The 27,603-nt window shown below is 41.7% G+C and overlaps 1 protein-coding gene across 2 annotated transcripts in view; it reads left to right on the top strand.

Moving 5' to 3' along the window:
* The window catches only part of LOC126467228 (spermatogenesis-associated protein 22), a 222,407-nt gene that overhangs the window by 22,676 nt on the left and 172,128 nt on the right, over positions 1–27,603 (top strand). For both annotated transcript variants that reach the window (XM_050096446.1, XM_050096447.1), the window contains exon 2: positions 27,000–27,087. In XM_050096446.1, coding sequence (XP_049952403.1) covers positions 27,000–27,087 — 88 coding nt within the window. The remainder of the gene's footprint in view (positions 1–26,999; positions 27,088–27,603) is intronic.

The raw sequence follows: 27,603 nt of genomic DNA on the forward strand, positions 1-27,603 counted from the left end.
GCCAACGGAATAAATTTGTTGTTCGAGTTGATGAGTGTCCGACGGACACACTTGGTAAAAGAAAAACCTGTCGATTTTGTCCATATCAAAAAAAGAGGAAAACTGCCTACAAGTGTATTTCTTGCGAAGAACCAACGTGCTTGGAGTGTTCACGAAAAGTGTGCAAGACTTGTGCAATTAAAAATAAAAGTTAAATTTTTTCTTTGCATTACATTTTAGTATTCATTTTCTTTGTGTTGTAACTATAATAATGTAAAAAAAAAGTATTTCTAAAGGAGTAATGTGTAAACAACAAAACACTGCAAATTAAAGTTTTTCCTAGTAATAAACTTGAATTTACTGGTATTTTAACAAATATTATGGTTCAAAAACCTATTATTATGTTTAATTACACCTTAAAGAGAGAGAGAAGCAACGTAGAAGTGCGGAAAAGTCATAAAAATAGAGAAAAATACACTTTAAATGTCCTAGCGGTCTAGCAGACCGATGTTCCATCTTACCGCCGAGTAAAAGATGTTCCGGTTAGAGGGTTAACTATAGTATTTGTCAAATATTGTGTGAAAAAATGGAATTAAAAATAACTGTGCACTTGCCACTCTCTTGCAATATTGTAGACAAGAAAAAATGAAGTTAAAAAAAACAATAAAAATAAACAACTTTAGTAAAAAGGTAATACAGATAGATACAATTAATGGAATATACAAAGTTTAAAGAATATGTACAATGCATGTAGAGTGTAACTATATGCCACTGCACTGACCAGCCAAAATCAATATTCAGCTCATAAACAGTTCCCTAACATGTAAGACTGGCTTTTGGTGTCATCTGAGTAGTACTTGGCTCGAGTAAGTAGACTGCATTACAGCCGGGGTTGGCCATCTGAATAGGGCACTGTAGACTGAGTGATAACATCACTTCATCCAAAGTTTCAAATAAATTAGAGAGCATCTTCTCTGGCAGTGATCACAATACCTTGACTGGTGAAGCTTGGTGACCATATTGATATCAAGACTGTTTGTGTCAAATACTCTCCTGAATGGGTCTCGAACATATGGCAACAAATGGACTGTTTCTGTCAGGGCAACAGTTTTCTGTTGCATTGGTTGCATGATGATAAGAACCACCTCATCTGGAGGTGCTGTTGGTTCTAGAGTATTTGTGTCACTGTAGTTGAAAGTCTCTGACTACCTGGAAGGAGATTCTGGACCTTTAAGGGGGCACTCCACAGGTAGGGGTGCCCAAACCAGCAGGGGAAGTTGCAGACAGTTTCCTTGCACTAGACCTTTGCTGGTAACCATCATGTACTCTTGGCCATAGTGATGGTGCCTGACCAGAGCATCCGGTGCTTTGTGGCTGTGATGCCAGGGGGCCACAAATGATGGAGGTGCAGTTGGTGTTCACATAACAGTTATGTGGAACACTTATTCCTACAAGGTGTACAAATTGAGAACTGTGGAGAGCATTTTGTCAGAGGTGGTAAATGAGTTAAAAACCCTCTGCATACCACTTCTGAAACTGTGCACCACGTGTGCAGCGTCATTGTTAGGCTCACTTTTTAAAGATGTCAAAAAGGGTAAGTGATTTCAAGGTCAGTTATCAGTTGGAATTCTACACTGTAGCAATAAAAGTGAAATTTCTGGATCATGCAAATGATGGCCATTTCCTCTTTTTCAGTCTATGTGTAATTCCATCTGCTGGGTTTAATGCTTCAGATATATGAAGCCTGTCTAAAAAGTATCCGACCTTTGGCCAGAAAAAATATTTTGAATACCTGACGGGGTTGGAACCCTAATCCCCTTCAAAGTAGGCCCATTGTGCTTGCATACACTTAGCCCACCGAGCCTTCCGCTGCTGGAAACACCTCTGAAAGTCTTCTTTTGGAATGGCATTCAGCTCTGTCATCATGTTCTGCATTATCTCTTCTCTACTCTCAAAATGGGATCCTTTCAGTGGCGTCTTCAATTGTGGAAACAACCATAAGTTGCAAGGAGCCATGTCTGGGGAGGAGGGAGGTTGGCGAATGGCTGTAATTCCATGTTTGGTTAAGAAATTTTGGATCAAGTGGGATGAACGTGCGAGGGCATTGTCGTGATGCAGTTGCCAGTTTTTCGCTGTCCACGTCTTGTCTTTTGCGCCGAACTGCGTCACGGAGTTGCTGGAGAACATCTTGATAGTATCCCTTTGTCACTGTTTGTCCTTCTGGTGCATATTTGAGATGCACAATTCCACGGACATCAAAGCAGACAGGCAGCATCACCTTGATTTTGCTTCGCACCTGCCACACTTTCTTCGGCCTTGGAGACTCGGGATGCTTCCATTGCGATGACTGTCTTTTGGTTTCTGGGTCGTATCCGTACACCCATGACTCATCTCCAGTTATCACGGTGTTCAGAAACCCAGGATCAGTGTTGGTAGTGTCCAGAAGGTCCTGTGCAATGTCAAAACGGAGGTCTTTTTGTTCCGGCAACGACAACTTGGGCACGAATTTCGCAGCCACTCAGTGCATGTTCAAATCATCATGCAAAATTGCATGTGCAGAATCTTTACTCACTTCAACCTCTTGGGCAATCTCCCGCACAGTCAAACGACGATCTGCCATCACCAAATTTTGCACTCTCTCAACAACAGCTGCACTCCGAGCAGTTTGGGGCCTGCCAGAACGTTGGTCACTCTCCGCTGATGTGCAGCCATTTTTGAATCGGTTGAACCACTCCTTAATTTGTGTTACACCCTTCGCATCTTCTCCAAATATCTGCTGAATCTTATGAATTGTTTTGCTGAGAATCACCAAGGTTTTGACAAAATTTGATGCAGTATCTTTGCTCAACACGTTCAGTCATCATGAGAGAATCAATAATCCGACGAACACATTGCATAGCACCTCACTGAGTGACTGACAGGCAGCAACTGACACGCTGGAAGGCGGGGACAAAATTCACGCATGCACATAAAGGTCTCTTACTTTACAGTGGTGACGCGCTATCGTCTCTGTTTTGGGCGGGAAAATCAAAGGTCGGATACTTTTTAGACAGACCTCATATACGCTGTGAGGTTCTCAAAGTTTGATCTGGTTCCCTATTAACAAGAACTTCTCCTATGCCATAATCTGTTGTGTCAGCAGCTATTAGAGAGGGCTTGACATGGCTACACAAAACAAAGCCTAGTGTGGATTTTAATTTTAGTTTCAGTGTCTGAAAATCATTTCAGTAATTGACACACCCAGGAAATGGGTGAATATTTATGTATTTAGTACTTTGGTCATCTATAGAACAATGTACAAAACGCCAGTGGACTTAACAGAGAACAGTTTTCAAGATGGTATGTATTTCCACAAGTTAAACGTTACAAAAGTTACTGATCCATGCATTTATTGTAATTCAGTATTTAATTACTGAACAAAAACAGCAGTACTGTTGATATTCTGTAATAGATCTCTAGAAAGCATTAGTATTTAGTATACATTTTATATCATTTGGCAACTTATTGAATAGTTTAATTCCCATATAGCATGTACCTTTCTGTTACAAACTTTTATTGCCTGGGAGAAAATGTAAGTTATCTTTTAATCTAGTGTTGTGATTATGTAAGTCACAATTTTTTCTAATACTATTATCATTTCCAATTACATTTTTAAAATATGCATTAGTGTGTCAGGAATAGCATGATAGTGGTAGAACTTTCAGTGTTTTTAATATGACTGTCTAACTCTACTGCCTGTAATAATCCTAATGGCTCTTTTGGATTCTCAAGACCCCAGAGTTGCTGGTGATTTTCCCCAGAATATGAGTCCGTCTTTTAAATGTGCATTAAAATGTGTGTAATAGGTAGACACTAGTACCTATGCATTTATGTATCCTTTTAGAGCCCTCAGAAGATACCAGCCTCCACTCAGCTTGGCATTAATATGTTCAAAATGCTTGTCCCATTTCAGGTCACTTTGCATCCAAATACCAAGAAATTTTGTTACCTCTTTATTCACAATGGTTTTGTTGGTTGTTGGTGATATCTGAATAATGCAAGGTAGTATTTTGACAATTATGAAAATCTAACACTGCTGTTTTCCTATTGTCTATTATTAGCTGATTCATTGCTGGCCATTTACTTAGTTGATCTGTAACAGAACTTACTTCATGTTGGATATCTTCAATTTTTGCTGCTTTTACTAATACCGTTGTGTCATCAGCAAACAGGATTATTTTGTGTGATTCACCATGCACACCCAGGTCATTGATATACAGGGTGAGCACAAAGTCTTGCCCTGATTATAACAATTTATTACAGAATAACCGTTTGACCTAATAATTTACATTTGATGCCGTTACATGGGTTAGTGTTACTAGTCTTTTTTAAGACCACTTACGTTAGTAAACCTCAACGTGTGTTCCCTTGGTAGCTCGAAGAATTTCGAGGCAGTATTCCAGTTCCCGCCAGGTGTTTCATAACGTGTTCTGTCACAGTATCCACAGCAACTTGTATCCTAGCCTTCAGTCCGTCAATGTCAGCAACTGGTGTGATGAAGACTCTGTCCTTGATATAGCCCCAGAAAAAAAAGTCAAGGGGCGTAATGTCTGGAGAGGAGAGTAATGTCCAGATCGGTGGATTGGAAGGAACGGGAACGGTCCAACACCCTGGCTACCCCGCTCTCCAGACATTACGCCCCTTGACTTTTTTTTCTGGGGGGTATATCAAAGACAGAGTCTTTGTCACACCAGTTGCTGACATCAACGAACTGAAGGCTAGGATACAAGCTGCTGTGGGTACTATGACAGAACACATGTTATGAAATACCTGGTGGAAACAGGAATACCATCTCGACATTCTCCGAGCTACCAAGGGAGCACACGTTGAGGTTTACTAACGTAAGTGGTCTTAAAAAAAAAAATCTAGTAACACTAACCTATGTAATGGCATCAAATATAACTTATTATGTCAAACTGTTATTGTGTTATAAATTTTTATAGTCAGGGCAAGACTTTGTGCTCACCCTCTATATGAAAAAAAAGAAGAGGTCCCATTACTGACCCTTGTGGTACCTCATAGACTGGGCACTCTTCCGACAGGTATTCAGAGACAATTTGTGCTTTTTCATGAATATGTCTAATGCACACTTTTTGCTTGAGGTCACTGAGAAATGAAGGAATCTATTCAAGCTGACTGTGTGGGATGCACAAAAGGGTTTTTTAGGTTAGGTGACACTCAATCCAATTCAGATAACGTTAGCTGTAGGGAACACAGAAGTATCAGTGTAAGATTGAAAGAAATGCCTCATATAGTTCATAGTGCTAAAATCCCAATGGTAAACTGCCAAAGCATTCACAACAAAGTGCCAAAGTTTGAAGTGCACATAAAAGCAGTGAAGCTCGCACAATACTAGGTACAGAGAAGGTTGAAATCTGAAATTGATAGCAGTGAAATTTTTGAGGAAAATTTAAGTGTATATCGAAAGGATAGGCAAATGGGAAATGGAGGTGATGTATTTGTTGCAGTAGACAAGAAATTCAGTTCCACTGAGATAGAAACTGAAGCTGCATATGAGCTTGTTTGGGCAAGACTTAGTCTCAGGGCAGGCATAAAATGATAATTGGACCCTTCTATCGCCAACCAGACTCGCATCCTAATGTAAGCGGAAACTTTAAAGAAAACCTCATTTCACGTGTACATAAGTTCTCCAATTATACTGTAATCATTGGTAGGCACTTTAGTCTTCCAACAATTAATTGGGAAAATTACAGTTTTGTTAGTGGTGGGCATGATAAGATATCCCGTGAAATAATACTAAATACCTTTTGTAAAAACTACCTAGAACAGATATTTAGAAACCTCACTCATGATGGAAACATATTGGGTCTAATAGCAACAAATAGACCTGATGTCTTTGAGGATATTCATGTCAAAATTGGTGTCAGTGACCATGACGCGATTGTGGAAACAGTGTTTACTAAAATACAAAGGACAACTAAAACAAGCAGAAAGATATATATGTTCAGAAAACTAGATAAAAAAGTCAGTAATGCCATATCTCAACGAGCAGCTTGAAACTTTCAGCACAGGGCTGGAGCATGTAGAGGAGCTATGGCTCTAGTTGAAAAGAATTGTTGATCAAGCACTGGATAGATATGTACCCAGTAGAAAAGTCCGTTATGGGATGGAACCTCCATGGTATGCAGTCAGTGTAAAGAAACTTCTAAAGAAACAGAGATTACTGCATAATAGGTTTAAAACAAAGCATATGGCTATTGATAGAGAGATGCTGAAAGAAAACATTTGGCTGTCAAGAGAGCGATATGTGATGCCTTCAATGACTACCATAGCAGAATATTGTCAAATAATTTTTCACAGAACCCAAAGAAATTCTGGTCATATATAAAGGCATGAAAATGAGGTTAGCAAAGCAGAAGCTGAAATGCTTAATTCCATTTTCAACACAGGAGAATTTCCCCAATTTAATTCTCATACCACCAAATAGATGAATGAAATAAGTGTTAGTGTGAGTGGTGTTGAGAAATAGCTGAAATCATTAAAATTGGACACATCTCCAGGCCCCAATGGAATCCTTGTCAGGGTCTATACTGAATTTGTGGCTGAATTAGCCCCTCTTCTAACTGTAATCTATCGTTGATCTCTTGAACAGAAATTCATGTCCCCTTGTTGGAAAAAAGCACAGGTCACACCCATCTACAAGAAGGGTAGTAGAAGTGCTCCACAAAACTAGCGTCCAATATCCTTGATGTCAATTTGTTGTAGAATCTTAGAACATATTCTGAGCTCAAATGTAATGAGGTATCTTGAACAGAATGACCTCCTCAGTGCCAACCAGCACAGATTTTGAAAACATCTATCATGTGAAACCCAATTAGCGCTTTTCTCACATGACGTACTAAAGCTCTCAATCAAGGCAACAAAGAAGATGACAGTTTTCTTGATTTCCAAAAAGCATTTGACTCAGTACCACACCTATGCTTACTGTCAAACGTATGATCATATGAGGTATCAAGTGAATTTTTTTAGATTGATGACTTTTTGGTAGGGAGGACACAGCTTGTTATCTTGGATGGAGAGTCATCATCAGATGTGGAAGTAACTTCAGGTGTACCCCAGGGAAGTGTGTTGGTGCTCCTGGTGTTCATGTTGTATATTAATGATCTTGCAACAATGTCAATAGTAGCATCAGGCTTTTTGCAGATGATGCAATTATCTATAGTGAAGTACTATCTGAAAGAAGCTGCATAAATACTCAGTCAGATTTTGATAAGATTTCAAAGTGGTGCAAAGATTAGCCACTTGCTTTAATTGTTCAGAAATGAAAAATTTTGCACTTCACAAAATATATATATGGATCACTGTTGGAATCGGCCAACTCATACAGATATCTGGGTGTAACATTCTGTAGGGATATAAAATGGAATGATCACATAAGCTCAGTCATGGGTAAAGACTTCAGCTTGTTGGTAGAATACTGGGAAGTGAAGTCAGTCTACAAAGGGGATTGATTACAAATCACTCATGCGAACCATCCTAGAATATTGCTCAAGAGTGTGGGGCTCATACGAACTAGAACTAACAGGGGATATTGAACACATACAGAGAAGGGCAGCACGAATGGTCACAGGTTTTTTTTTATCCGTGGGAGAGTGTCACAGAAATACTGAAGAAACTGAACTGGAAGACTCTTAAAGATAGATATAAACTATCCCAAGAAAGTCTATTAACAAAGTTTCAAGAACTGGCTTTAAATGACTCTAGGAATATACTATAATCCCCTGCGTATTTCTCACATAGGGATCATGAGACTAAGATTAGAATAATTATTGCATGCACAGAGGCATTCAGACAATCATTCTTCCCATGCTCCATACGTGAATGGAACAGGAAGAAACCCTAATAACTGGCACAATGGGACGTACCCTCTGCCATGCACCTCATGGTGGTTTGCAGAGTATAGATGTAGATGTAGTTGCAGATTTGCTGTCCCCTGTTGCCATAGTACTCAAGCTTGTTAGAAGAATTCTGCAGTTTACCATGTCGAAAGATTTAGTCAAGCCTAAAAGTGTACCTGCTGTTTCCTGCTTTTGGTCAATAGCTTTTAAAACAGTGGTTATGCATTCATAGATTGCCATCTCAGTTGATTTCTTAGTATGAAAGCCATGGCTAATACTCCATTTTTGTTCATAAACCTTACTAATTTATTGCACATTACTTTTTCTAATACTTTTGAAAAACAGGTTGTTATTGGAATGAGGCAGTTGTTTTTCGCTTTATCTTTGTCACCAGCTTGAATATATGAATAACTTTGAATGCTTTTAGCTGATCAGGAAAAATGCATGACACTCATAAGCAGTTACACATATGAGTGAGGGTGTCAATTATATGTTAGAGGGAAAGCTGTAAGATTCTGCTGGGTATAAGCTGTACTAAGGAATATTGAAAGAGTGAGGAAGTACCGGCCACACTGAAATGGACCCTCTGATACTGAAATAGGCTGAAAGAAGTATTAACTACAAGAAAAAAACTTTAATTTTGCATCCAGCATAATATGGAGGTTTACAATTCATAAATCTATTGTCATATAACATTCACCTCCTTTGAGGTGAAAGAATACATATTATTTGCAGATTGAGCATTGATTTCTTAAAATAACCACATAATCTGAATGACATAATCCGTATCACTTCAGAAACAGGGGTTACCTTCATAGTCTTGGATGTCATTGAATTCAGCATATGTTAAAATTCAGGAGTAAGTAAGAAACACGTGTTTTTTTGTTTTCTCCAAAAAAATTCCTGTCCCGAGATACTTTCTGTTTCCAAAGATGACACTGCGAACACCATTTTGAAGATGAGAATTCCAGAAAAATTTTGAAAATGCTGTATCTTTGTGAGGTGGAAGCTCAGGTGTGATACACCAAACAACACCTTATAATCAGGAGTTCATTTATTTACCTCTTCACACAAGTAAGACTTACAGAGAACTGAATAGCGGAACTACACAAAGATAATGTTTTGCTATGTTCAAAGATAATGCTCAGATCGATACTGGTGTCGATCTCATTGGCGCCACATAGCCCCCCCCCCCCCCCCCCCACCACCACCCTGCAGTACAGAGTACTCCTGAGAGCTGTGTTGGTAGATGACATGAAGGAAGGTCCGGCCACCGAACCTGGAAGTCGTTGAAGCGCGCCGGGCGTCGTACTGGGCGTGGTGGTCTTGCGGCGCCAGGTAGGCCGGCGGTTTGCGGGAGGAACGGATCGATGACGACGATGTCTCCAGTGGGCGTGGCGAACACACGAAGCATGTCCAGGTCGACGTCGGGCAGGGAATGGCGGAGGTTGTGTCATGAGCACCAGATGAAGGGAAACATACGACAAACAACGTGTCATCGCGTAGTACTATAGAAATGTCATGGATTATGTCTGGGGGGACAGGCACAAACACCTCAAGACATGGGCTTGACATGAGCAGGCTTAAGTCTGTTGAGAGAGACTGTAACAGCTGAATCTTTTATCTGGATGTCATAGGTGTTGGATGAGCGCTGGAGAACTTGGTACGGGCCAGTATATGGCGGTTGGAGGGGAGCACGGACAGTGTCATCTCGGAGCATGACATACTCGCAATTGTTCAGACATTTGAGGACATGAACCTTAGGGTGGGAATGGCTGGCGGGCGGAGGGATGTGGAGGTTGATGAAGTGGCATCTGACGCGGTCCACGAAGGAAGGTAAGTCAGACTGAGGGAGAGAAGCGGAAGGGCTCACAAGTTCTCCAGGGAGAACAATGTTCTGGCTCTACACGAACTCGGCTATTGTGCTTTTGAAGTCTTCCTTATAGATCGCACGAATGCCCAGTAGCACAAGTGGAAGGGCCTCCGTCCAAAGAGAGTCATAGCATCGAAGAGCCACCTTGAAAGTGTGGTGCTAGCGCTCAACTAGCCGGGTACTTTGCGAGTGATATGTTGTGGTATGGATGCGCCGGATGCTGCAAATGTTACAGATCTCATTGAACAGGGCTGACTCAAATTGTCTGCCCTGGTTAGTTGTGATGATGGCTGGACATCCGAAACGCGATACCCATGACTCGACGAAAACTCGAGCAACAGTTTCTACCGTGATATTGGGGAGGGGGACAGGCTCGACCCAGCGAGTTGTTCGGTCGATAGACGAGAAAAGATAACGAAAGCCATTAGAGGGGGGGGAGGGGGCCGACAATGTCAATGTGAATATGCTGGAAATGCCCAGGAGGGATCGAAAAGGTGCCGAGGGGGGGGGGGGGGCGGTGAAGTGTGCTTGTGCACTTTGCAGCGTTGGCACGCGACGCAGGAGCGTGCCCATTGCTGGCAGTCCTTGTTGACATTTCTCCACACAAAGCGCTCCGCTACGAGGCGGGCGGACGCACGAACACCGGGGTGGGCTAAATTTTGCAGTGCGTTGAAGACACCTCAATGGAGCGTGGTTGGGATGAGGGGGCATGCCCGTACTGTCGTCGCACCAGATCTCACCAGAAATGCCAGGGAAGGCGGTGTGCGGACGAAGTGTAGTGAAGAGGTAGAGTCTGAAATCAGGTTTTGTGTGTCCTCGTCAGTGGGTTAGAGATTAGGCAGGTCAGAGAGATCTAACAGCGAATGAACGGCGTCGACTCGTGAAAGAAAATCAGCAACTATATTGTCAGCTCCCTTTATCTGTCTGACATCGGTGGTGAGCTGAGATATGAAGTCCATGTATCTGAAATGGTGAGGAGGTCAATCAGCTGACGGGTTTGAAATGGCCGCAGCCAGGGGTTTGTGGTCTGTTAAAACATAGAAAGGGCATCCCTCAATGTCGGTCTTAAAATGCTTGATGGCTTCGTAGACTCCGAGCAACTCCCTGTCAAATGTGGAATATTTCCATTGTGCATTGGTGAGCTTGCATGAGAAGAACTGCAGAGGCGAAGTTTGGCTGTCGACTGTCTGGCTAAGGACAGCACCGATGGCAGTATCGCTCACGTCTGTGGTGATGAAAAGCTGCTCATTGGGATGAGGATGCGCGATGGTGCAGGCCTCGGCAAGAAGATTTTTGAGGGCAGTGAAAGAGTCAGTCATAGCAGGGGTCCACGGAACGGGCCGAGATCCAGAAGTCTTGGTGACTGTCATGGTGTCCGTCAGTGGAGCCTGAATCTTCACAGCCTGAGGTAGATGATGGCGATAATAATTAACCGACCCCAGAAAGCACCGGAGCTCTTTGAATGACGAAGGTCTGGGTAGGTTTAGTATTGTTTGTACTTTGTCAGGGGGCGGTGAAATGCCGTCGGCAGAGACCCGAAAACCAAGAAAAATGACAGCAGGTTGATGTAGCTGCAATTTGTCCTGGTTGGTCTTGATGCTAGCTGCCGCAAGAGTGTCCATAACAGTTTGCACATGTCGAATGTTGTCCTCGACGGAGGAGCTGAACACAAGAATGTCATCAAGATATGCAAAGCAGAATTTTAGGCTGAACAGCACTTCATTGATGAAGTGTTACCAGGTATGGGTTGCGTTTTTTAGCCCGAAGGGCATGAATCGAAACTGAAATAACCCAATTGGGGTGGTGATTGCTGTCTTCTAGATGTCTTCAGGAGCCATGGGGATCTGGTAGTAGGCCCGTTTGCAGCCAGTGACAGAGAACGTGGTCGCACCTGCAAGGGAACTGGTAAAGTCGGCAGTGTTGGGAATGGGGTAGGTGTCCATAATTGCTCGTGCATTTGGTCGACAGTAGTCTCCGCACATGCGCCAGGACCCGTCTTTCTTGGGTATCATATGAATGGGCGTAGACGAGCTGCTGGCAGCTGGTTCGATGATGCTGGAGTTTAGAAGTTCAGAAATCTGCGTTTTAAGGTCGGAGAGGCGCTGGGGAGAAAGTCGACATGGTTTACTGGAGAATGGGGGTCCTGGCGTGAGGCGAAGCTTGTGAACCGTGCTGTTGGTGATGACGGAAATGTTGCTGGCGGCACGGGAGGTGGTTTGTTTACAATGTGAGGCGGGCGGGGTAGGCGAGGCGAGGTGGTGGTGTTCGGAGCCACTCGGCGGATCTGACAGGAGCCGAGGTGGTGAAGTGTCCCAGGAGTCAACGTGACAAGATGGCCGCCGGCCTGAAGCGGTGGCACCGTGGTCGAGTGAGCTCGGTAGAGTTCGTGAAGCATTAGTGAGTCCATTGTCCGAGGGCGCGGCCTGTGGCAGCCTGGTCGCGGACGAAGCGCTAGGCGCGAGTGCACTGTTTGTGTTGTCAGTGGCGTTCACATGGCGGCGCGCAGGAGCCGAAGTTGCATAGTTTGAGGTGCTGTCTGTGAGGGGAGGGGTAGGAGTTGTCAGTATGGGAACATGTGATGCTCGTCGCGCATGCACACTTGTGTCCAGCCGAGTGTCAAATGCTGCCATGTTTAGGGGGTGTGGTCCTGTGGAACTGTTAGTACACGTTATGCTAGACTTGATAGCACAGTTGCGAGGGGTAGCAGGAGGTAAGCACACGGAGGCTCGATTGCTGGGACTACAAGCAGATTCGGCACACTTGCTGACCTTGCTTTGTCCTTGCTGCAGTGTCTGTAATTCCTTTGCTGTGTCGGATAGCTGGAGCTGAGTTTCGTGGAGCCGGAGGGAGAGCTCGAAGTTTTCCTTGCATAGGCGAGCGAAGTTTTCAAGCTTGGCAAGGCAGTGACGGGTGATGAAACACGGTGTTTCGCACTAGGTCTGGAGAAAGTTTGTGGTGTCGCAAGAAGTCAGTGCCTAGTATAGGTTCCTCAAAATTGCACACTAAAAAAGTCCACTTGAGTTTTCAGTTTGCGGAGAGTGAGACGACGTGTGAGGTTGAACCCGAGCATTGTAGTTTAGCAGAATTCACAGCTTGCAGTGAAGTATGATGAGGGCGGATGTTCGACAACACTAAGGACGTAGGCAGCAGCAAAAGATCATCCGTAATTATCCGATTGTTCCCAGACAGAATGGAGCACTGGGAGGTGCCTGTCATGTTGTGCGCAGGATGCAGCATCCGGACCTACCTGTGATTTGTGTTTGGGAAGCAGCAGGGTGGTTTGCAGTTCCGTGCCACCTCACCAAACTGTGTGTGGAAGTAACAGTACGGGTAGTGAGGCTGCATTTCTTGTGGAAAATTCATTGCCAGAGGTGGTGGCCGAGGTTTGGAGGCCGCAGCCGGTTCGGTTGCAGGAGGGGGCGTGACCGAGGGCGGAGCCTGTGATGTCCAAGCTGTTTGTATACTGCGTCCCGAGCGAGCAGAATGGTCGGTACAGTGTGGCCCTGGCTGTGGATGGTCACGGGACGAGGAGCCTGAACCTGAGACTTGCCAGGTAGGCAGTGGCTGGCGAAATAGAGCAGTGATGCCTCATGTAGTTTGTCAGCAATTGTCATTCGTTGCTTGACAGGTTCGCGAGACCTCTGAGCCAGAGCAAAGCGGATGTGGGGAGGTAGTTTATCTGCCCAGATGGCGAGGAGAGCTGTGTCAGAGAGTAGATCGTCGCTGACCAGGGCCCATAGCCGTCTCCAAAGTTGTGAAGGGTTGTCGTTGCCTAGTTGCTAGTTGCTCGACGTGGAGCACTTGCTGTATTGCTGTCTCAGTTGAGTGCGCAAGCCAATGTAGAACTGTCTTTTTGGCTAGAGTTTACCAGGCAGCTGAGTCCAGGGTGTCGACCAGGTCAGCAATCAAGTCTTCCTGGTCGTGCAGGTGGATGATAAGGCACAGAAATCTGGTTGATTCGTCGAGTTTGAAATGATCCAACATTTCGTCCACAATTTTGAACCAGGTTGTTGCCCTGTTGGGATTGAATGGCAGCAGCATCGGTAAGCGTTGTAGAACATTCGGAAGAACAGAGTGAGTTGAATTCATCGGGGCACTGCCTGAAACGAGCTGTTGTTGTTACAGTATTCCAGGAGAGTGTGTCTCCAGGGTATGTGGCGACGATGGCTGGTTGGGTGGCAGCATGAAGGTGACGTGTTGTGGTTGAGCGCGATCCATCACGACGCGGAAGGCCGACGCGGGTGAGACACCGTAATGTGTCAATTGCGGTTGCGGAAGTTCGACTGGAGCCGACGCAGGGGCGACAGGTGAGAAAAAGTTCAAAGTTTGAAAATGCGTGCCAGTCCTCGGAAAACGTGACGTGCAATCAGAGTCGGAACCACTTGTGTTGCAGGGAGGCTGCGGAGGTGCGGGCTGTCCAAAAGCACAGTGAGGAAAATGATGTCGAACGTTGGGCAAAATGTGTGAATGTTCACTGTTCATAGTCACTTCACTCAAAATGGTGTGTGGAAAAGATGAATGTCATGGCACAAAACACTGAGGTGTAGCAGTAGGTTGGAGATGGAGGTCAGGCACAGATAACAAGCCATTGTTCCTGTTGCAGGCCGAGGTATTGAAGCAGGAAGGCATGTGCTGATGCTGAACCGAGGCAGGCGCGGGTGTGGTCGGATGTTGAGGAGGTTGACCTGTGAACAAAGCAGTTCCGGCCACGTGGCAGGAATCCGCGTGGTACTGCACGGATTGCGGTGTGGCAAACCGTTGTCCTGGCGGTGGTAGGTTATCCAACAGAGTATTTGCAGAAATCAGCATTGATCCCGCACTGCACGGAGATCTGTAAGAGGTAACTGCACGTTCGATGAGGGAGGGCACATGTGGCGGGAACAAAGGCATCTGATAGCCGGAGTCATGCACACTCCTAACCTCACTTATTGTTGCAGGCACGAAAACGTCCGGCGAAATTGGCGTAATCGACGAGTGAGAGGCATCATGTTGCAGTCCTGGCGGGTGTACATTGCTCGCAACACAATGCATGTCGATCTCAAAATCCGGCGTTAGGCATTGGGCTGAAGTCATTGTTCGAATATTGTGTTGATGTAATACACGCGAAAATAACCGACACGGAGGCCGCGGACACAGTAAAACGGTGAAAACGGAATACGTTACAACTCGGGGTCACCAGTGAGGTGGATGCTCGGGTGAGATACACCAAACAACACCTTATAATCAGGAGTTCATTTATTTACCTCTTCACACAAGTAAGGGTTACAGAGAACTGACTGGCGGAACTACACAAAGATAATGTTTTGCTATGTTCAAAGATGATGCTCATCGATGCTGGTGTCGATCTCATCGGCGCCACATCTGTAACAGTTCTAAATATTTAGTTAGAGTTTTTTTTTTTTTATTTGAAAGATAATTGCTTTATGATTACAATGGTATCCTCCGTTTGGAGATATCTGTCAAAGTTCTTTTACTGTCGCCTTTTGAATTTATTTTTATAATTTACAGAAAAGTGTTTTTTTCAAAAATGCCAATCTAGAAAAGTTTGATTTTTTCTGTTGATTAGTACCATGTACTATATTCTCTCTAAAGGAGAGCTTCCACTTTCAAGTTGGACAGGTTTTATTTTAAAACATCATTTTTTTTAACTTTCAAGGATAATGTAGGTCTTCACTGAAGTTGTTTCTTACTAATTTCTTTGTTACAATGTTTATTTCTATTGTCTTTGTTGCAGTTATTTCTTATCACTTTCTTTGTTGCAGCTATTTCTTTTCACTTCCATTCTTGCAGATATTTCTTACACTTTGTTGTTGTTTCTTGTCACTTTCTTTGTCGTGGTTGTTCATTACAGGTTTCTGTATTGTAGTTGTTCAGTGCTAATTTGTTTACTGAAGAGGCTTCTAAGAAATCTGAGACCATCCAGTGAGTTTTTTGTTTATGTGAGGAATTTGCCAGTTGACACAGTTGCAGTGGGTTTTGTGAAAAGGACTGTTAGCAATGTCTTCTGACTGGGACCACAGAAGACCGTAGTGTGCTGATTATTTGCAGGCAGAATAACAGCAATGATAGTATCTGAACAAGGTGAAGCCTCCCACGGTGCATATGATGCAGATTTTGCACCAATAGAGGAAGAATTAAATACCCTGAATCAGTCAACTACAGAGGTAGGTGTTAATCCTGTCAAGAAACCGCATCAAGAAAGTGCAGAGAAATTACTAAAGCTATGGATGTATACACTGCAGCAAAACTGACCACACTCTTCAAAGTATAAATTACATCTTCAGAAGAAGATGAACCAAAGCACTCTTGCACCTTTTGTCAGGAATTTTTCACAAATATCGATTCAGCTGTTGAATATTGCGCATCCTACAGTGAAAAGGTGCAAGTTTTAACTGTTACTCGAAAGACATTTTCAGAGAAAACAGTTTTGAGCCAAGTTCCATCAGTATCAAAGTACATGGTAGATAAATCAAGAAATGTGAGGTCTGTAAAAGGAGCCTTTGGAAGACCAGATCCCTATTACGGTCATCCTCCAGAAACAGCTCAAGTTCAAATAGTACAGTCATTTAATCTGGTAGATAAATGGAACTGTTCTCGCCAGAGTGCCAACAAAAAAGACACTATAACTGTAACAGTCGAAGGTCAAAAAGTTGTGAAAGTGAAGAGGTACATGACTCGCAGTATTAAAGAAACTTTTGCAATTTATAAGAGCAACTATACAACTTCACATATTGGAAGATCAAAATTTTATGCATTACAAACTAAGTGGGTAGTTCAACACCTACCTAGAGATGTATGTTTACGTGTGTAGTGCGCGAATTTTGAACTTTGTTTGGTAACTTCGAAGAACTTTCTGGAGCACGTGACATATGACACCTTGGTTGGGCGTGTGAAGTCATTAGTAGTCTGTGTTGTAAAGTGAGAGATGTGTTTGTTTCAAGAATGTGGTGACTGCCCTGGCAAGAGAGGACTGTATTTACAGACACTTGGCCTGGAAGACGAAGCAGATAACTCTGCAGAAGTTACATATGCGACACGGGATGAAAATAAATTAATTAAGGAAACTGTTGCCTTTGACAGTTTCCTTGATGAACTTGATAAATAGTCAGTGAAAGCAGTAACACACCAGCATCTGATGAAATTGCAACAACAATACATTGCAGAAGTGAAAGGATGTATCTTTGGAGTAATCACTAGGTTTCAATTTTTACAGGAGTGACATATTTTCAAAACAAGACCACAAGTGCTGCAGTTATAAGCAATGGCACAGGGCATGACTCTGTAGATGCTTTGCTAGCAATGCATAAAATTCTTCAACTGCAAACAGGGGCTGAGAACATCATCATTATTTCCGATGGTGCTTCTAGTCATTTTAAAATTCGTTACCAGCTGTTTGAATTGAGTAATTTGCTTGTGCCAACTGAATGGGCATACAGTGCTACTGGTCATGGGAAGGGGCCTTGTGATGATGTAGGAGGCGTGCTGAAGCACTGTGCTACAAAACAGAATCTTTCCAGACCAAATACAGCTGTGATTCAGAATGCTGAGGATTTTATGAGAGTCGTGAAATCTTACACATCCACAGCTCTCATTCTTTTGTCCAAAGAGGAAATCAAAGAATTCCGTTAGCACAAAAAAGACGAAAGGTCCAAACAAACTACTCCTGTGAAAGGAATTCAGAAGACACATTTTTGGAGTCAAAGTGATGGGCGAACTGTTTTTGCATGCACTTTACAGAGCAAGAAAAAAGAAATTTCGTTCGTTCGGCCATCACCTCAGGAACAGCAGGATAATATTCAGATTCACAACCTGAGAAGGGGGAGTTCGTGGTGTGTGAGTATGACTGTGACTGGTGGATTGCAGAGATTATAGACACCAGTAATGAGTTAAACGAAATTGTAGTGAACTTTATGCTACCACATGGACAAGTTGCTGGATATAGGTTTCCAGCTGAAGTACAGCAACAACGCCATCGGTGCTCATTTCCTGTTCATAACATTTTGAATATTGTAAGTGCTCTAGTTCCTATTGGTTCAACAGGAAGGCATCACTCTATATCTAAGGAAGATACTGACACAGTGGAACACATTTTTAGTTCATTGACTGACTAATTTCAGCATAAAACAGAGTGCACAGAAGTTGTATAAATTAAAACCTTTAAGTCTTTGGACCTTACATGGGGAGAAGTGGAAGAGGCATTGGGCAAGATGAGAGGAGGGAAGTCACCAGGTCTGGATGAGCCAAGTGTAGAGATGGCGAGAGCAGCAGGGGAAGTGGGGATACAATGGCTATATTGAGTAATGAAAATTGTGTGGAGACAGAAGATGATCCCAGAAGACTGGAAGAAGGAAATAATTGTCCCGATTTTTAAGAAGGGAAATAGAAAAGAGTGCAAGAACTATCGGGGGATAACATTGATGAGTCATTGTGCAAAGATTTTTGAGAAAATTTTGGAAGCATGAATTCGTGCAAAATGAGAAGGAAGAATGAGAGAAGAGCAACATGGCTTCAGACCAGGAAGGTCCATGATGGATCTAATTTTTGCTGGATGACATCTGCAGGAACAGCACTATGAATATGGAATAGATCCACTAATGACCTTCGTGTACATTGAAAAAGCGTACGATAGTGTACGTAGAAGTAAAGTGTGGAAAGCCCTGGAGAATAGAGGAGTAGCAAAACAGATTATTTGGAGGATAAGGGAAATGCATCACGGAAATGTGAGCTGTGTGAAAGTGGGAGGAGAAAGATCAGATTGGATTGAACAGAGAAATTGCTTGAGGCAGAGAAGTGCACTTTCACCATTAGTCTTCATTGTAGTGATGGATTTTATAATGAATTCAGTAGCACAAGTAATTGGTGAAAGGAAGCTGAAAGCTATGGTGTTTGCAGATGATCTGATGATTTGGGGGGATAAGGAGGAGGAAGTACAAGAGCAGAATGAAATATTCACTCTGCAGCAGAGGGTGTGTTGATATGAAACTTCCTGGCAGATTAAAACTGTGAGACTTGAACTCGGGACTTTTGCCTTTTGCGGGCAAGTGCTCTACCAACCTGAGCTACCCAAGCACAACTCACGCCCCTTCCTCACACCTTTAATTCCACCAGTACCTCGTCTCCTACCTTCCAAACTTCGCAGAAGCTCTCCTGCATACCTTGCAGAACTAGCTCTCCTGGAAGAAAGGATATTGCGGAGACATGGCGTAGCCACAGCCTAGGGGATGTTTCCAGAATGAAATATTCACTCTACAGTGGAGTGTGCACTGATATGAAACTTCCTGGCAAAAACTATGTGCCGGACCGAGACTTGAACTTGGGACCTTTTCCTTTTGCGGGCAAGTGCTCTACCAACTGAGCTACCCAAGCACAACTCAGTTCGAGTCTCGGTCCTGCACACAGTTTTAATCTGCCAGGAAGTTTCAGTACAAGAGCAGTTGGATGTATAGGAACGAATAGTACAAGAATATGGGATGAAATTTAGTATAAGTAAGAGTGAGATGAAGGAGAAGGGAACAACGGGAATAACAGTTGGTGGGGAACGATTGAGGAGAGTGGAGAGTTTCAAGCACCTAGGAAGCCTGATACAGGAAGATAGAAAAAACAACAGAGAAATAAATGAGCGGGGGAGAAAAGCAGTTGAAAAAAACAATTTCCATAAATTATAGTAAAAGTTCAGAACGTTATAGTAAAAGAATTTTGACAGATAAGTCCAAATGGAGGATTTCTTTGTAATCATAAAGCAATTACCTTCCAATTAAAAAAAAACAACAAAATATCTAGAACTGTTCCAGAGATACAGCATTTTAAAATTTTTTCCAAAATTCGCATCTTCAAAATGTTATGTGCAGTGTCATCTTTGGAGGGCTATGTCTTGGAGCAGAAATTTTTTTGGAGAAAACAAAAAAAAAAAAAATGCATGTTCCTTATTCAGTCATTCATTTTAACATACGCCAAATTCAACAACATCCAAGACTATGAAGGTAAGATTTTTTCCTAGCCTGCCTGAATTGATATGGACTATGCTGAACCATTTTGTTTACAAATCACTTTGACGCATGCCAGCCACTGGCTAGATTGGAGTGACAAACAACCTTTCATTCTGGTTCAGTGTAGTTCAGCCTTGTTCATGTGTTACATGAGGAATAGAATGAGTCTAAACAAACTGTATTGTAGCTAACTCTTGCATTGTAATACATACTGCAAACTCCTTAACATATCCTAAACTGGGGACAAATAAATCAGTAAATTCCATGCATAAATTCTCAACTGCTTGGTTCAACATAAATGGAGAAACTGGGGAAATCTGTTCATGTACCAAGAAACCATACTGATTAAAAGAATCTAGTCCAAATATCTATAGAGCATTTGTGGGCAGTAGTACCAAAAAGGTTATGTTCCTGTAAATGTGTTTGTCAATTACTGGGACTGTGGACTGATCTTTAATTGGATTTGAACTTCCTTCGACCTCACGATTTGATTTGATTTTTTATTGGTCCAGTTTTATCATATAGCACAAATTGTACAATTGATATTGGACAGGTCAAAGATAAGTTACAATAATACATAGTATTAGCAATTAAAATTAGGTACCTACTACAATTAATTTTGTTACTTATTCAGAAATTCTCTGACAGAATAGAAACACTGCTTTATTAGAAATGCCTTTAGTTTAGCTTTAAATATTGGTTGAGTGGTTTTTTTATTTCCTCTGGTATCTTATTGTGTAGTATTACACCAATGTTAATTATGCTCCTCTGATAGGTGGTTGTTCTGTGATATTTTTGATGTATATTTGATTCCCTTCTGGTACTATAGTTGTGTACACTTTTGTTCTGTAGCAGTTTGCCTGTTTTCAGGAGGTAGTCCCTAGTGAACAAGATAGTTTCAAAAATGAATAAACTTGGAACATTTAGAACACCAAGCTCAGTAAAATGGGATTTACAGGACTCCATCTTTTTAAGGCCACAAATTATTCTTAAAGCTCTTTTTTGCATTCTAAAAACCTTTACACTGTGAGTTGAGTATCCCCAGGAAATGATCCCATATCGGATTAGTGAGTGGAACTGTGCATAGTATGCCTGCAGTACTGTTGTTTTGCTTGTTGTAACCTTTAAAATTCTTAGGCCATAGCACACAGATGATAGTTTTCTACACAAGTTATTTATATGTGTGTCCCACTTTAAGTCTTGCTGAACCCAAAGACCCAAGAATTTTGTGACACTTTCATTTTCCAGGGGATCATTTTTTAATTGGGCTCAAATAGACATTTGATTAGTTGGAGGAATTAAATGAAAATCGACACACACAGTTTTTTCAGTATTTATATTGAGTTTGTTTTTTGTAGACCACTCAGAAAGTCTTTTCATAGAACTTTCTGCTGTGGACCGCAAAGTTCCTGCACTGGATCCAGTGAGCAATATGCTGGTGTCATCAGCAAACAGGATAGTTTTTGTAGGACTCATATATTCAACTAAGTCATCCACATAAATCAAGAAGAGTAGTGGACCTAAGACTGAGCCCTGTGGTACACCATATTTTATTGGTAATTCCCTAGAAAGAAAGGAGTTGTTTCTTGTTTTATTCATTTTGTTGAATTCATACTGAAGTGATACCTCCTGCCTGTGGTTTTTTAGATATGAACACAACCTGCTATGTGCTACACCTCTTACTCCTCGTCTTTGGTCCAGGACGTCGAAGGCTTTTGATAGGTCTAGAAAAATACCTGCAGCTAATTTATGTTGATCAAGGGATTTTAAAATGCAGTCTAAGAATTCGAAAATTGCTGTCTGTGTAGATTTAGACTTTCTAAAACCATGTTGTTGTACCGTAAGAGGTGCATATTTATTTATGAAACTTAAAAGCCTGTCATAGAAGAGCTTTTCTAGAATTTTTGAGAAGGAACTTAACTGTGACATGGGTCAGTAGTTTGATATTTTTTCAGAAGAACCTTTTTTTAGCAGTGGTGAAACTTTTGCTATTTTAAAAATATCTGGGAATACACCAGCTTTTACAGAGAGGTTGAAAATTTTTGCCAAGGGGTTTGCTATGTGGTGAGCACATGCTTTTAATATGAAATCAGGTACTTCATCAAGACCACTTGACATATTATTGCTTAATGATTTAATTTTACGTATAATTTCATTGGGGTTTGTTTCATACACATACATAGAAGCATTGAAGGTCACTGACTTGCTGGAGAAACTTGAGACTGGTCCTCGACAGTGTACTTGAATGAGGTCTTCAGCTAGTGAGGTGAAGTATTCATTGAATTTTTCCACAACTGAATTTGGGTATGTGACTTTTGAGCCTTCTAGTGTTAATGATACATTCTTTTTCTTTGGCACTGAACTACAAATTTCTTTCTTTATAACTCTCCACGTGGATCTCATTTTGTTAGATGAGTTTCTTATCAAATTGTCATTCCACATAATTTTTGCCTCTTTGACTACTCTACCATAGATTCTTTTGTAGGCTTTTGAATAATCTGCGAATTCTTGGGTTACTCTATATTTCTTACAAGAGTACTGCAGAAATCTGTTCCTCTCACTGGAAATTTTTATGCCTTTAGTTACCCATTGCTAATTATTGTTAGGTTTTACTGTTTCTACTACTTTTGGAAATGCTACATTAAAATAGTGAAGAAAGATGCTCTGAAAACTCACATACATGCTATCAACATTGTTCTGAGTCGCGATGATTTTCCAGTTCTCCTTCGCCAGTGAGAGATTAAAAATTCTAATGTTATCTTCAGAAAAGGTTCTTTTTTCAACTACTTTTCCGGAACTGCTATTACTTGTTGGCATTTCTATACACAGCAGCTGTGCCTCATGATCACTATAACCCATGCTCAGTACTCTGCTTGTGAATCTGTAAGTTGTTTCTGAGATGAATATTTGGTCAATAATGGAATTTGTGCATTCTGTTAATCTTGTTGGACAGTGTATTGTGGGGATCATATTGAATGTGTTGGTCATATTTATCAAAGCATCTCTGCCACTGCTATCTTTTGAAAAATCAATATTGAAATCCCCACAAAGCACTATCTTCATATTTAGTGTACTGATCTTGTTCAGCAGAACCTCTAGTTTATTCATGAAGACTGACAGGTTTCCACTTGGTGCTCTATATATGTTAATAACTATGAAATTAAGCTCTGGCAGTTTGGTAATGGAAAGTTCAAAGTCTTTTTCAATTGAGTCAATATAACTTTTACTGACATCACAGAACTTTATTTGTTCTTTCACAAAGAGCCACCATGTTTGGAAAACTCTCGGCTAAAATGACTTGCTAATCTATATCCTGAGATTGAGCTTAATTTTACTTCGTCACTTCATAGCCAATGTTCAGTAATGCAAATTATGTCTATGTTTAGTGCATACTGGAGTAGTGCTTCCAACATGGAAATTTTATTTGTGAGTGACTGAGCGTTATGGTGTAGTATAGCAAAATCTGGGTACTTAGTAGCTTTATTTGAAACGGTTTCTGATTCTTTATCTAATGGCATTTCTAATACAGCACTTACCCTAAAATTTTTTCTGTATCTTTCTTGTGTGTGGCTTCTGTTCGCTGGTGGCAATCAGCAGGTGAGTTAACTTCTGGAACTTGTAAATGTTTTGCTTCATCCACATCTGTCCTCTTCGGTTTAAACCATTTCGTAATTTTCGCTTGGCTGACGACTTGATTGATTGTTTCTTGCCTAATCGGTTTAAACCACTTCGTAATTTGCGTTTGGCCGATGACACAGCTTTGAACTCGTCCAAAGCACTTCTTAATCTCCGTTTGTTTGTCACTTATACTTTTTTCTTCACTCTTCTTCGAAATGCTAGTACATATTTTTTCGGCTAGTAATTTCTTTCCTGGCGTATTTAAATGAAGTCCATGGACTGTATGGAACCTTCGCTCCAATCTGTTTATGTCTACAATATCGACATTCTTAAAGTTAGTGCATATTTCAGTGATACACTCGTTTGCAACATTAGTTTCGCAGTTCACACAGCCTGTGAGGTACCAGCTTTGGAATCCCTATGGCAAATAAGTTTGTCAATGAGTCAGTGAGAGAGTTCTTCCCATATCAACCAGGAATTGGCCCAGAATAAGTAAGTAAATAAATAATATGTGAGGCCTACCCATTGTCAGATGCCACTGTATGTCAGTGCATCATTCTGCTCAAATCAGGGTACACGACAGATAACAAGAGACTGACAAACTGAACAGAAATGACTGAACTCCTAGTAGCAGAAATATTGAGCCCACTTCTGTCCAAAGTTCTGGTGAGAATGTGTGACAAAATTACTGGATCATGACAAAAGATAGTTGTGGTGAGGAACCAAGGAAATACGACTTGTTGATGTATCTGTTGGCAGTGATTCAGAATTCAGGTGAACTGAGCTTATGTTATGACTTACACTGAAGAGCCAAAAGAACTGGTACACCTACCTAATATCATGTAAGACCCCCGCAAGCACACTGAAGTACCACAACATGACATGGCATGGACTCGACTAGTGTCTGAAGTAGTGTTGGAACGAATTGGCATCATGAATCCTGCAGGGCTGTTCATAAATGGAGATCTCTTCTGAACAGCATGTTGTAAGGCATCCCAGATATGCTCAATAACGTTCATGTCTGGCGAGTTTGGTGGCCAGCAGAAGTGTTTTAAACTCAAAAGAGTGTTCCTGGAGCCACTCTGTAGAAATTCTAGACGGGTGGGGTGTCACATTGTCCTGCTGGAATTCCCAAGTACGTCAGAATGCACAACGGACATGTATGGATGCAGGTGGTCAGACAATATGCTTATGTGTGTGTCACCTGCCCGTGTTGTATCTGGATGTATTAGGGGTCCCATATCACTCCAACTGCACATGCCCCATACCATTACAGAGCCTCCACCAGCTTGAACAGTCCCCTGCTGACATGCAGGGTCCATGGATTCATGAGGTTATCTCCAGACCTGTACATGTCCATGTGCTTGATACAATTTGAAGTGAGACTTGTCCAATCAGGCAACATGTTTCCAGTAACCAACAGTCCATCGTAGGTGTTGATGGGCCCAGGCAAGGCATAAAGCTTTGTGTTGTGTAGTCATCAAGGGTACATGAGTGGGCCTTTGGCACTGAAAGCCCATATTGATGTGTTCCGTTGAATGGTTTGCATGCTGACACTTCTTGATTGCCCAGCACTAAAATCTGCTACAATTTGCAGAAGGGTTGAACTTCTGTCACATTGAACAATACTCTTCAGTCTTCGTTGGTCCCGATCTAGCAGGATCTTTTTCCGGCTGCAGCGATGTCAGAGATTTGATGTTTCACTGGATTCCCTATATTCACGATACACTCATGAAATTGTCGTATGGGAAAATCCCCACTTTATCACTACCTTGGAGGTGCTGTGTCCCATTGCTTGTGTGCCGACTATAACACCACATTCAAAGTCACTTAAATCTTGATAACCTGCCATTGTAGCAGCAGTAACTGATCTAACAACTGCGCCAGACATTTATTGTCTTGTATTGGCGTTGCCGACCTCAGGGTTGTATTCTGCCTATTTACATATCCCTGTATTTTAATACAGTGGCTATACCAGTTTCTGTGGCACTTCAGTGTATATGTGGGGTTTGGGGAGTGGCCAGGTGACGTGTGTACATTCCATGGTAGGAGGAGGTACCAGAGCTAGATGGGGCATGACCAGGACCTGACTGTTCATTATGGCCACATGCTGACAGCACTGAAGGTGCTGTTCTAATGCCTGAACTGATTCATTACTTTATGCCAAAACTTCAGATAATGGTGGGTTTCACTAACATAATGCCTGTACTCGAACCTCTTTATCTGAGGCTTTTTTTATGATGCAATCATGAATCTTGGAGCCTGCATAAGATTTCCCCCACTGAGGACTCTTGCAAACAGATCCACAATATTGACTTCAGTGTTTCAATTTTGTCACCCAGTCTGAGTAGGATTGTGGCAGGAACTTCTATAATTGAAGCATCTGCAAGCATGCTACAACTACATGTGTATGTTCGCTACAGTATTGCAGACATCAACTCACAAGTACTGAAAAAGTGTGGAGTATTGGAGTTCTACAGAGAGCACAATTTGTGAAGAAAACTATTCTCTGAGAAGACCAAGCAAAAAGCAGTGTCTGCTGAACTGTTGGGTTCATTTCCCAGTGTACATCAAAAAGATGATAAGGGTATTTCTGATAGTTCTCTCATTAAAAGGGGGTAAGGGGGTCGCTGGTGATATTGGCTGCAATGCAGTTGGAGAAGTTTCCTCTGTTCCTGTTAGTTTTATAGCAGTCCCAACAACATTTGTTGCTTGATAAGTCCATCTTGTAGAGGAGTCCATGTAACACAGTTTATTGCAACACATGACAAAACATATTAGCACTGATAAAAGTATACTGACACTGTTAACTGAGACTAGCTAATCATCAACAGAGTATATAACAGGCCCTGTCAGAATTAGTATCTACTTTGTAAACTGTTCCACATCAATAATCATAGTAAGATTAGCTTCCATGTGGCATCTGAACAGTATATGGCTGGAGTAAGCAAACCGACTCCATGGCCTGGGTTGCCTTCTTTATAGGGTGTGCTGTAGTTATTGTGGTGATGCTGCCTTCAGAAAAAAATTAAAATAAATAAGAGAGCAATGCTGTTGGCAGCACTGTCTGGCCACCACATTTACAGTGAAAGATAATGTAAGAGGAATTTCAGTCTCCGCATTCCCTGCATTTCGTGACTGTCCTCCTCATCACAACTGTCACAGCTTTCTACGTCAATTTCTAGATGTGTTCTGAAGTGTCCATTTCCCTTAGTCCATCATCCAGTATGAGAGGATGACTTGTGCTTAAAATATTAATTGGCATTGCAGGAACACAATGGTTCTGCCAGTTTAGCATGTTTATTTGTTTTCTCTGAATTCATGAATTGGACAAATGTATGATGTATAATGGAGAGTACGTTAAAGGTGACAAGGTTATGAAAAACTTTTTTTAAAAAAATGAGTGCACCATTTGCACTTCATCGTTTTACGTGCATTCATTCTGATTGTAATCATCGCCACAAAATGTAATTTGGTTGTACTTTTGGATATCTAAGGAAGGACAATCAGTTAACTAGATTTTATGTTTAGTTGCACATTGTTTAGATAGCCACAGTGTATGTGTGAATGCTTGATTGCTACATTGATTTCTTTTACCTGCTCTGGGCTTGCGTTAATCTGGTTAAAATATTTTTTCCCTTACAGGCTTGTACCAGAATCCACAACCAGGTCCATCATCTGCTTATAGTTGCTACAACCCACCAGTTGGATATCCTCATGATAGTCAGATTAGGTAAGAAAAGCATTTGTTGCAAGGTAGATTAAAACAAGGCCTGTTACATTTTCTTAAATACGCTGTCTGACGAAAAGAAAGTGAAGCAACCAGAAGATGTCTTTATTCATCTTTGGCCACCACTGACCATGTATACAACAAAATAGCCTCCATCTTGCCTACATAACATCGATATACTTAATTACACGATTATGGATGTTTAGTAAATGTTTTAAATTTTAACACATGTTCACCATCTGTACCTAAAAAAATTCTTTTATATAATAGAATGGATTTTCAGCCAACCATTTATATATTTTTGTAAAAATAATTTAGACAACATGGACCATGCTGAGGGGTGGCAGTTTGTTAGTGCCCTTTTAGGGTGCTTACTCTGGGGGAAGTGGGCTGCTTTTACCAGTCTTTGTCTTGGAATAGCTATACTAATTTTCCCCTCTGTGTTGTGCTGGTATTTATAGCCTCTTATATGAAAGTCTTTTGCATTCTGTTTATAGCAACGAGACACACTTTTTTTTA

The sequence above is a fragment of the Schistocerca serialis genome, chromosome 1 (genome assembly GCF_023864345.2).
Source record: "Schistocerca serialis cubense isolate TAMUIC-IGC-003099 chromosome 1, iqSchSeri2.2, whole genome shotgun sequence".
Taxonomy (NCBI): Eukaryota; Metazoa; Arthropoda; class Insecta; order Orthoptera; family Acrididae; genus Schistocerca; species Schistocerca serialis.